The 11,937-nt window shown below is 49.5% G+C and overlaps 1 protein-coding gene across 2 annotated transcripts; it reads right to left on the reverse strand.

Moving 5' to 3' along the window:
* Window positions 1-345: 345 nt before the first annotated feature.
* On the reverse strand, window positions 346-11,828 carry TOP3A (DNA topoisomerase III alpha). 2 transcript variants are annotated; one of them, XM_058849558.1, is made up of 20 exons: window positions 11,692-11,828; window positions 10,931-11,156; window positions 9,495-9,554; window positions 8,873-8,946; window positions 8,141-8,216; window positions 7,507-7,615; window positions 7,099-7,242; window positions 6,457-6,627; window positions 6,144-6,244; window positions 5,936-6,010; window positions 5,739-5,821; window positions 5,413-5,620; window positions 5,064-5,249; window positions 4,780-4,909; window positions 4,335-4,448; window positions 4,090-4,255; window positions 3,512-3,655; window positions 3,111-3,233; window positions 2,157-2,878; window positions 346-1,240 (listed from the first exon to the last, which is right to left on the reverse strand). In XM_058849558.1, the coding sequence occupies exons 2-20, from the start codon at window positions 11,108-11,110 to the stop codon at window positions 1,062-1,064; spliced, it is 3,045 nt and encodes a 1,014-aa protein (XP_058705541.1). In that variant the 5' UTR covers window positions 11,111-11,156; window positions 11,692-11,828; the 3' UTR covers window positions 346-1,061. The 2 variants fall into 2 exon arrangements, with proteins under 2 accessions (XP_058705541.1, XP_058705540.1); XM_058849557.1 differs by having other exon boundaries at window positions 11,653-11,770.
* Between the last annotated feature and the right edge of the window lie 109 nt (window positions 11,829-11,937).

Here is an 11,937-nt window from a genome sequence, read left to right on the forward strand (position 1 = left end):
GCCTTTGATGAACAGAGGAAGCCCCAACAGTGAGGGAAGAGGCAGCCTGGCTTCCCAGGGAGTTCAGTCTGAAATCACAAGAGGAAAACAGAGCTTCTCTTCAGCTCAGCCAGCTCTGTCTGTCTGTCCTAGATCAGCAGATGCAGCTGGTGAGATAAAAAACACTTTTCCCATCTCTTTGTAGCTCACTTCTGAATTACTGTGAGGAGTTTCTGCCAAGAAAGCTCCTGTATTGTTCCAGTGATGGGAAAGAGCAAGATCTGGCTGGATGCTTTTACAGTAAAAGCTTCACTATTTTATGCAGGAAGAAATAATTGGGCAGAGTTAAGGTGTCACTGCATCAAATTTAAATTTTAAATAACATTTTAATAAGAAACTCATTAGTCTGACAAAAATAACTTTCATCAGCTAACAGCATCACAAAGGCATGTCTGAAAGTCTGAGGAAGAACTCGCCCTCAGATTCAGGAACCATCTAAAATGAAGGCTTTTTCCTGAGCACTGCAGCTGAGCTCCAACCAGGGCAAGCACCAGATCCAGCTCCTCTGCACCTGACCCTCCTTCACTGGCAGGAACAACCCAGGTAAGGGGGACAGAAAAGGGGAATGTTGCTCAGGTAACATCAGCTTAGAAGGGAACTTAAATTCCACACTGTGGAAAGCCAGGGACTGAGCAGAGCTCGGCAGCCCTGGTGTCTGTCCTGGTGGCCCTGATCCAGCTCTTCCCTGCATGGAAAGGCCAGGAACAACCACCAGGATAGTGCAGGGGGATGATCCAGCGCAGTTCTCTCCACAGCCTCAGCTTCCAAGTGCTTGTTTGAAATGTTCAGACTTTCCCAATCTGCTCAGCAGAAGAGCAGCTGGAAACAAAATCTGGTAGTGCAACCACTTCTCCAAGCTGGTTGAACCTTTGCTGTAACAAATGGCATCCCTTGGCAGGAGCAGCCTGCAACCAGCCCCACCAAAAAACACTCAAGGGACTTGTTCCCCGAGTCCAGCTCCTTGTGGCAGAGGTGGCTCCTGCAGTTCACAGCCTTGCAGGCTCTCAGAGGTCCATCCTAGCTCAGTGGTTCTGAGGACAGGTTTTCCTCGTGTGCCCAGGCTGGTGGCAAATGCTGCAGGTCCGTGGTTTCTTGGCAGCAGATCCTGAGGAGAGACTGTCTGGTCTCTTGGCCTTGCTTCCCAACCCTCTGGAGTATCCATTGCTGCCAAAGTGGTTCAAAGAGTCATCTCCAGAAGGGCCTAGAGATAAACAACTCGAATTTAAGGATCTTTGCAAACATGAATAGGTGAGAAACAGCATTCAAAACAACAGATCAAGGATTCTCAGATTAGTCCTGAACCTGCATTTGCTTCAGACTTGTCTGAACAGTGAAATGTTACCCATTTGTGTTGTAGCATTAGAGATATGTGGGAACAGCACAGGGGAAGCTGATCTGCCTGCCTGCATGCTCTGGTCTGCAGCTGAAGCAGAAAAAACATGGCACAGAACAACTTGGGGTTCAAAACTCGATTTTACCCCTTTAGGCCCAAATGTCTGAGGAAAATGAGGATCTCTCACAGACCACACCTCCCCCTCTGTTCCTGGTTATGTCCCTTTTTGTCAGTTCTCTCTTATGCATCCTTATTTTGTCATTATTTTTCAGCATCTTTCCACACAGTTTCATCTCTGATCAAAGCTCCAGAGTGACTTGCCCTTTCCCTGTACCCCTAAACCAGGGCAGAGTGAGCACAAATTCCCTGGCATGCCAAATGGAATTGAATGTCTCCAGAGAGGAGGACACTGTCACCTCCCTGGGCAGCTGATCCAGAGCTCTGCCACCTTTAATGTAAAGCAGTTCTTCCTCATGTTGAGGTCAAACTTCTTGTGTTTTAGTTTCTGGCCATTACTCCTCATCCTGTCGCTGAGCACCACCAAAAAAAGTCTGGCACCATCCTTCTGGCACCCACCTTTGAGACATTTACATGCATTAATGAGAATCCCCTCAGCCTTCTCTAGCCTAAACAGGCCCAGCTCCCTCAGTCCTTCCTCATCAGAGAGATGCTTCAGACCCCTCACATCTTTGTGCCCTCCACTGGACCCTCTCCAGCAGCTCCTTGTATTGCTCAGCTTAAGAACAGCCCCCAGCCCTCGTGTCTGCCCCCAGCCCGGCCGTACCTGGTGCCACGTTCTCGTCTGCCCACTGGAAGAAGCCGCACTGCTGCTCCCGGGGCTTGGGGCAGGTGTGGAACTGCCGCCCCTTGTTGGGCCCGTCCTTCTGCACGGTGCGAGTCACAGCGGGCTGCTCGCACCTGCACATTGTGCCACCTCCAGCATCCGAGCTGCTGCTTCCCAAGGGCTCTCTCCCTCCTCCTGGGCGCTGGAATCCCGCTGGGGCTCTCCCAGCAGCGGGCTGGAGCAGCGTGGAGCTGCGTGGAGCCGCGGTGCCTCTGTCCTGTGGCTGCTCATCAGCCCAGAGGAAGAAGTTGCAGGTGCTGGAGCTGCACTTGTAGAACTGGCGCCCTTTGTTGGGCCCGTCCTTGCGCACGGTCAGCAGCAGCGCCTCGCTCCCACAGTTGCACACCACAGCATTGCCATCGTCTGGAGCAGCTGCAGGAGCAGCCCTAGGGGTCCTGGAGGAGTTGATGGAGAGCAGATGTCCTCGTGCCAGGTTTGAGGTCCCCCTGGCTTGCCTGGTCTCACTGCTGGCTCTGTTCAGCGAATGGTTGGCCTGCAGGTGATGCCCTGGCTGGGGGGTGGACAATGCAGGTTGGGATGATCTGTGCAAGTACTTGAGGTCCAAAAGTTCTTTCAGCATCTCATCACAGCCTCCAATGCAGCCAACGAACTCCAGGGGCATCACGGGGGGAACGCTGCCTTTCTTGAATTTAAACTTCAGTCTGCGAGGAAAGGAAGAGTCAAAGTCTCCCACTTTCTCATCAAGAGACCTCAATTTATCCTTGAATTTTTATTTATTGTTTTGATTCTGCTATATGGAGGCCAGTTTCCCCAACTCAGATTCTTTCCATCCCCAAGCCAAGTGCTAGTCCAGCTTTCCAAGACTGCAATGGAAAATGGTTGCCCAGCCTAATCCATGAAGTCTCTGCCCCAATCAAGGGATAACTGCCCTACCTGTGAACTGGGTGGGGGGTACACACATCACAGATGCTCTCGTCCCTGCTCACATCCAGCACGAAATCAGGGAACCAGACTGCAGTTTTACAGGCTGGATAGCCCATGCAGCTGAGGTAGAACCTGCCATGGGACAAAGGCACTGCGTGAGGAAGAGGCAAACTCAAGACAGTTGGGGATCCATTCTTGTGTATTCTTAGCTGTCAGAAATTGTCAAAACTGCAATTTTATGGGGGAAATACCTACTGGAGAAGAGATTCAGCTGAGTCCACACAGCTCATGTAACTGGTGGAGTCAGTGAGCTGCAGCCCAAGGTTTCCAAGCTTTTACCAAAGGAGGTAAATAAATGCCTGGAGAAGCACAAACCAACACAGGAGGCTACAAGAAGGAAAGTCACCAACCCGCCATTCTTCCTGGTCTTCAGGACCATGTCACTGTTGCACTGGGGACATTTCCGAACAGAAACGGGTATGGCTGGGTACACCTCATCCTGCTCTGGAATTTCTGCAGCTTCTCCCAGATACTGAGCCAGGGCCTGGTCCAACCTGTAAAGAAACGAGCAGAGCACGCTGAGTGTCTCTGCAAAGAGCAATCAGGTCTGCAGTGACTCAGAGCCCCCCACACAGCCCCTCTGAGCTTCTCCATGAGCACATTGACTCAGCACCATGTTTCTGCAATGGGAAAGGTGTGGGTACAACAGCAGAGGTCAGTGCATGTTGCCATCCCCAAATTTAATCTTAACTCATGCTGGTTTAAACCCTCAGCTGGGAGGAACTCCTGACAGCGTGCCAGGCTGCAAGTCATCCCTTTCCATGCATCTACACACAGAGGGCAGAGCTCCAGGAAAACAGTGTGACAGGATCCCTCATTCCACGGAAACAGTATGACAGGATCCCTCACTCCAGGCTGAGCCCCAGATGAGCAGCCAACATCTCCAAGCACAGCAAAGCAAGAGGAAGAGAGCAGACACAGCACTCACTTGTTGGCTCTGGCCACAGCTTCAATGAAGACTTGCTTGTACTTCTGGACCTGCTGCTGTAACACTACAGATTTGTCTTTCTTCCCCTCACAGATCAGTTTTAGATCAGCCTCCAGCTCAGCTCGAAGGTCAGGCTTGGACATCTCGTAGCCCATGGAATCATAGCCTGAGGAATATGTGGAATGGTAAGCAAAAGGAAGGAGCAAGTAAGGACTCTGCCATCTCTGTAAGGGCTCTCCCCTCACCTTCCACCAGCCCCATGCCCAGCTGGCCGGGCAGGAAGCGCTGATCTGCCGTAAGCCCCACGTACATCCGCGTCTTGATCGTCTCAATGTGCTCGGCGTGGGTGGCATCAGTCCCTGCAAGCAGAGAGGTGTCAAACCAGGGGCAAGAAGTGATTTCCCCTGTGCCCAGGGACAAGGACACAACCTATGGTGAGGAGCAGCACTGCCTTCGTGCCCTTCTGGCACTGAGGCCAGCAAGGTGCTGGTGGCACAGCCTGGACATGCAACTGCCCATGTCCCTGGGTACTGGAGGCACACTGCAGGCTCCTGAGGATGTTGGACTTTGCCCTCTATATCCCTTTATTCTGCACATTTAAGTGATTTCTTATCTGCATCAACATTTGGAGAATTCCCTGGGGAGAATTCCCTCTGCCAAGACCAAGAGGCCACGCAACCCAGTACTGACCAATGCCGTGTTTTTCCATGAGAGCAATGAGATCTGCTTCTGTGAGGAGCAAGGGAGGACTGGTTTCCCCATCCACCATCTCCACCGTGGTGGGCTGAAAGCGAGACCCTTTCTGATACAGCGGGATAACCTGAAGGGAAGGAGAATCTCTTTGAAACTGCTTCCTGGTCCATTCACTCAGGACAAAGGCTCTGAGTGAAACAGCCAGGAATGGTCAAAAGATGTTTTGCAGAGAAGTCTGAGGCTGGCAGTGAAGTGCCACTTATGCTACTCAAGGGGATTACCTTATCACTCCACCTGTCGTAAGGATACACTTCCAGGTAATTTCGGGCCAGGATCATGAGTCCTTGAGCAATGAATTGCTCATTGGCAATGTCGATCTCCACAGTTGTTTCCTGTCCTTTGGCATCTTGAGAGCAGCAAGCCAAGAAGTGGCGCACGATGAATTCGTAGAGTCTCTGCTCATTGCCCTGAGATCAAACAGTGAGAAGGGTGAGTGTCCTCCCAGGTGAACCAAACATCACAAAATCAGTGGGATCTCAGATGAGGATTTTGTGCTAATGACCACGTTAAGATTTTTATCTTTATTTATCAAGCAACACAACCCATCCAATTCCCTCTGGTTCCACCCACCTGCAGGTTGCTGGCGTATTTTGTAGGGTGAATGGGAGGGTGAGCCTGATCAGTTTTGTTCCCACTCCGAGGGTTTGGCCCACCCTGATCCAAAATCCTCTGTGCAAACTCCCCCCAGTTTGGGTCCTGTGTTTGCTGTTCTATCAAGGCAGAGAGGTTCAGCTCCTTGGGGAAAATGTTGGTCTCGGTTCGAGGGTAACTGATGAGCCTTAGGAAGAAAGAGAGGAGAGCATTTGAGAGTTATTCCAAGATGCTTCCCATTTTGAACAAAAGGCCATTTAGTTTTAAAAGAATTAAGTTTACCAAGCCAAGTCTTGCCTTCTTACCCTTTAGTATAGAGTTTTTCTGCTATTGTCATTGTTTCCTTTGCATTTATTTTCAGTTTGCGGGAAGCCAATTTTTCCAGTTCCTGCATTGGGAAGAGCCAGAAAACCCAAAAGTATTAGTGGATAATTCAGAGCAGTGAGTAAAACATCTGTTCAAAGCTCTTTTCAAAGAAACCCTTCCCAGAGTTCAAACATACCACAGTGTCCAGGGGCAGGGGCCTCCATTTGCTCTTTGGCTTGCTCACAACATCAACAACAGTCGCTACCGGATCCTAAACAGAGTAAGCAAAATCCACATCTCCTTCAGGAGTTTACACAAACTGTTCTTTAAAAGACTTGAACAAGACAGATACAGGACATGTCTGGCTGAATCTGGATTATGCAACCATTCACAAGCTTTCTTACCTCCATACACATCTGGTAAAGGACCAGGCACGCTGTGTGATTGAAGAGCCGGTTCCTCTTCCAGTTGAAGACCACGCTGCCGTCCTCATGGTCGTGGGTCACTGTGATGGACAACAGAGCTGGCTGATAGAGGAGCCACAAAATGGAAATACCACAAAGGAACTTGGAAACCTTCCAGCTCTGCTCAGTGGTCATGGCAGAGGAAGAGGAAACCACCTCTGCGGTGTTTTGTGTTCCTTGCTCCAATGTTTTTCCTTTCTATCACATCAAACCCTTGAAGATGGAGCCCAGGACTGTGGTTCCCCAAACATACCTTTAATTTTGTAGAAGGCTTCAGGAACAAAGGCCTGGATGGCTTTAAAGCGTTCAACTACAAATCCCAGTGTTGGAAACTGGCAGCTGCCATAGCTGATTAGCTGATCTGCTAAAATATCAGGGAAGATCTTCCGCAGCCTCAGAGTCTGGAATCTGGTGAAGGCAGCACCTGAGGAAACAATGTTGAATGACAATCACAGCACTTCAGGTCTTTTTAATATTCTAAGCATTAATTTTACTCTGTTTAATACTCAGCTGAAGAAGCTTGTCAGTGCTGCATGAGCTATAAATTTAATATTTGCTTCAAGGAGAAATTTCCTCTTTTCAGGAGGAATTTCTTCACAGAAGAGGTTTTTAAACATTGGAATGGACTGCCCAGGGAGGTGATGGAGTCACCATCCCTGGAGATGCTCAAGAAACAACTGGATGTGACATTCAGTGCTCTGCTTTGGTTTACAAGGAGGGGACCAGTCACAGGCTGGACTCAATCTTGGGAGCTGATGATTCTCTAATTCAAAGAGCACATTTCCAGTAAACGTAAGATGTCATTTAATCATATCTGATCTAAAAATCAGGTTTATGAGACTGCAGAGGGCACTTCTGCCTTGTGTTGAGGTTACAGTAACAGACATTTACGTGCCTATCCTGAGGTCCAGCTCCTGCCTGACGTCGACGGCATCGCTGGTTTTTTGGTCGGGCTGGGTGAGGTTCTCACAGGCTGATCTGACAGCGTGAAGAGTGATCTCAGAAAAGCGGGCTCGGAAAACCTGCAGGTTTGGCTTCACTGCCAGATGCAGACAGAAGAGAAATCAGAGTGACTCAAACACCAAAAGAAAGGGGAAACTAATAAACAGCTATTGAGAGAGCATGCTGTCAACTGATTCTACATCTTTCCAACAGCTGCATGCATTTCTGATCTATCACAGCCACATATTTATTAGAATTAGCCAGTATTTAACCCGGACATGATAAAATTGAGAATTTGCCTCTGCTAAAGGAGTTGTTAAACTGTTAATGGAAGTCAGACTGATGAAGATGCTCTACACACCAGCTCTGCACACATGGATGATCTCAAAGCCAATGTTCTCTCCTTCTCGATCACAGTCAGTCCAGATCACCAGGGCTTGGCACTGCTGGATTTCTCGTTCAAGGGTTCTCTGAGAGGAGAAAAACAACACAGAGAGAACATTCCAGGCCACTTGCTCTGTCATTTCATTTCAGAATGACTCACTGAACACAAAATGCAATGTGTATCCATGGAGATGGGTTGTTGCAATAACATTTTGTAATTCTGTGTCTGGGGAGATCAGGCAGCTTTCAAAAGAATTGACTCATTTATTTACATCTAATTCTGTTAAAAAATTTGGCTTGGAGCAGATTGTACCACAATCTGTTTTCTAAAAATGTCTTTTTCTGTAGAACTGAGACACAATCATCAATTCCACCTTGTTGGAAAAAACCATTTCTATTTTTAGCTGTTCCTTCACTGCACTACTTGTACATGAACAAGAGTTTCAGTCTCACAAATGAACAGCATTTACAGTCCTAGGAAACACAGGAGAAATCTGCTAAACTGCAGAAATTTGGATGTTAAGGACAAAGGTAAGATCATCCTTCTCTCTGGGACAATATTTGTTGAACCAACCCCTGATCTCAGTTTCAAAGTCTTAACCACGATGTACCTTGATATCCAGGTAATTTTCAGGGCAATACTTCTCAATTTCAGCATCAAAAAGAGCTAAAGGGTTGCAGCTATGCCTGGAAAAGAGAGGAGAAACGTGTGTGTGCATCACATAAACTAAAACACCATGTGTGAGACACTAACTGGTGCTGTGTAAGTACTGGAATTAATGTATTTTATTACAAGCCTTGTTTCAGACAAGAGAGTTCACATGAAATGCTGAGTAACATTTAAAAACACAGAATGGAAAACCAGCCAGAGAAATCAGCAAATCTGGAAGGCAACAAACAGCTTCTTCTATTTGAAGCCCAGAGTACAAAAGGAGGTAAGGCAGAGAAAGCACTTTACTTCCCAAAACAGCTCCTGGCTGAACAAAGAACAAAAATCATCTCATTTTGGAATCAGTTTAATTCCCTGTGTCTGCCTTGGTGTATTTTAACCAGTATTATGTCTTTGAGGGGTTTTAGCACTCTGAAGACAGGAATTTGAAACAGTATTTTGGCTATTTTCTATAAAATTTGGAACTCATTACCCTGCTCTGAGTCAGAGTCCCTCCCTGTCCCTTTGTCTTTGAGCTTGTCTCAAAGATTTGTCTTTGTCTTTGAGCAGTGTCTCAAAGATGGGTCAAGGAGGTGCTTGCAGTGTCAAGGATGAGAACAGGAGGTGACAGGCCCCCTCCTGTGAGGGGCAGGAGGTGACAGAGCCCTTCCTGCCAGGGGCACGAGGTACCAACCATTTGCGAAATGGCATGATAAAATCATGAGCCAGTAAATGTCCTGACACGGATGTCATCACCATGGTAACATTCTGCAAGAGACAGAGCAAGGAAATTAGTGGCCATCACTCACCAAAAACTACCCACAACCCCAAAATGTCCCTTCAGCTCTCAATTTACATGATTAGTGACACCTTTCTCCTGTTAATTCCAGAATGGTTTGGGCTGGGAGGGACCTTAAAGATCATCCAGTGCCACCCCTGCCAAGGGCAGGGACATCTTCCATGGTCCCACGTTGCTCCAAGGCCCATCCAGCCTGGCCTGGAACACTTCCAGGGCTGGGGCAACCAAAATTAATACATCATAACAAGCTCTATCCATGGCCTTATCCTCAATTTTTGTAGGAAGCTCCAAATTCTAAACAGCAATGTATTTTTGACTGACATAAAAGCAGAAAGTTAAAAGATTTAGAGCAACAAAACAGATGGCTGAGCCAAGGAAACAGCATCTGACTTTTTCTCATCTTTGGGCAGAACATCCCTATGTCTGGAGCCATGTTTTTTAACTCCTGACAAATGGCTTTTATTAATTAGTATTTGTATTTCATTAATCCAGCAGCAGATTGAGATAAAACTCTTACCTGGCCAAATATCTGGTAGTCATATTCATAGATCTTGTTGAACTTGGAAAACCCTTCTCGCTGGAAGGAAAAGGAGAATTCCTGAGTTTCTGTCTTTGAACAGGACACAAATTCTTTTTTTTTTTTTTTTTTTAATTAATTTTTTTAACAGGAAACAAATCCATCCCACCTCACTTTGTCCACACTGGGATGGAGCACAAGAGGCACATGGCAAAGGAAAACCAGGTACTGGAGCTAATGGGAATTGCAGCAAGGAGAAGGAAATCCCCTGTATCATTTGTGGAGTCACTGAAATGGTGATTTCCAAGGTAAGAGGATTTTAAACCATTCCTGAGGGTTATCTCCCCATGAATAATGAGGAACTGATTTATTGAATGGGGCTGGCCAGTGTTCAGAAACTCCTATCTTGTTCCAAGTGACAAGTAGTGTCCCCAGGGCTACCTCCCACCTAACTGGGACTCATGGAAGTTTCTAGATTGTGTATTTGCTTTTTTTACAGAGGCAGGACAATGTCTTGATTGGGACTGTCAGCACCCAGGTTCTCAATAACACCTTTTATTCAAAGGAGGTTGAAGCCATGTGGGTGTCAGCCTCTTTCCCCAGGTGACAATAGGAGAGGAAGAAACCTCAGGTTGTTCCAGGGAAGGTTTAGGTTGGACATCAGGAAGAATTTATTCATGGAAAGGGTTAATCATTACTGAAGTGTCCAGGGAGGTGATGGAGTCACCATCCCTGGAGGTGTTCAAGGAGCAATTGGATGTGGCATTCAGTGCTCTGGTCTGGGTGCCAAGATGGTGATCACAGGTTGGACTCAATAATCTCAGAGATGTTTTTCAACCTCAGTGATTCTCTGGTTCTGGTCTAGTAGCACCTTAGTTTGGGAATTCCTTATTTTGGAAACAGCAAGTGATTAATAGCACAAAGAGTAGAAAGCTTTGATTTTTTCCTCTCCAAACCACAGCCTGTTTTTGCTTTATTTGGTGACCTCCAGTAAACCCCTGACACTTGCTGATGCTGCAGAAATGGTGTTTCTGGATGGGGAAATGCATGCTGATGGATGGTGTCCGTTTCTGAAGCCTCTGCCATACACTGCTAATCCAGGAATGACCCAGGGAGCCTTCACCATGGAGCTCAGTGCCTGGGGAAGGCAGGCTGAGCAGAGGGAGCTGAGTTCCCACTGGACTTAAACCACAAGGACCAGGACTCCCAAAGACATTTGGGCAAGTGGTGATTGTGCACAGAACAAAGCCATTCCTGTACCCTCATGTGTTCAGGGATAAAACAGCGCCATGTGTGCCACACGCTGACGTGAAGTGTCCATGCCAAGCTCAGCCGGGAGTGCTGGGGCTGCCACACACGGCACGGACCCTCCCCAGCCAGCAAAGCCACCCCAGCCTCCGTGCCCCAGGGAGCAGCAGGAGGTGGGGTGTTCCTACCCGCCGCATCCTTCTGTTGGAGAGCAGCTCAGCGATCCCTCGGGCAGCATCATTCTTCTCCGCCACGCACAGGACCTTGCGGATCCTCTGCAGCGCCAAATCCTCCGCGGCCCGCGAGAAGCAGCGCCAGGGTTGGGGCAGCATCCCGCCCCTGCTAAACAACCGCCCGTAGAGGTTCATCACAGGAGGCGAGGCCAGGGCATGCTGCTGCTCCGCGTCCCGGATCCTGCCGGCATGGAGAGATCGCCGGTGTCACCGCCCGGCCAGCCCGGGAGGCTCAAGGCAACCCCTCGGAGCCGCATGGGGATGGAGAAGGCGTCATCCCGCTCCAGGGACAGCTGTCGGGGGGTCCCGCAGCCTGTCCCCCGGCCCTCTCCTGCCCGGCTGGGGCTGCCCTCTCCCTCCACAGCCCCCTCACCACCGCTAATACCCCCTCGGGCTGTCCCTTCCCTGGGACAGCACAGCCCCCTCACCACCCCTGATCCCCCTCGGGCTGTCCCTTCCCTGGGACAGCACAGCCCCCTCACCACCCCTGATCCCCCTCGGGCTGTCCCTTCCCTGGGGCAGCGCAGTCCCCTCGCCACCCCTGATCCCCCCTCGGGCTGTCCCTTCCCTGGGACAGCGCAGTCCCCTCACCACCCCTGATCCCCCCTCGGGCTGTCCCTTCCCTGGGACAGACCTTTCCTTTTCCTTTCGCCCTTTTCCCCGCGTTCCCCCCTCACCTCCCAGACCTCCCGCGCTCCGCTGTCGCTCCCCCTCACCGTCACGTCCTGCCGTAAAGCGCAGCCGCGGAGGCGGCAGGGAACTACAACTCCCGAGATGCCCCGCGGCGCCCCTAAGTGTCCCCTCCCGCCGCCGCTCCGTCTCGGTTTTCTCCCTTTCCCGCCGCCGCTGGGCCACTCCCGGGGTCGGTAACGACAAAGGGCGACGACGGTAAAAATAAACAACAGCAGCTGAGGAAGAGGAGGAGGCGGCGGCGTCGCTTCCTGCCAGCGAGGTCGGAGGCC

Source organism: Poecile atricapillus, chromosome 14, assembly GCF_030490865.1.
Source record: "Poecile atricapillus isolate bPoeAtr1 chromosome 14, bPoeAtr1.hap1, whole genome shotgun sequence".
NCBI lineage: Eukaryota > Metazoa > Chordata > Aves > Passeriformes > Paridae > Poecile > Poecile atricapillus.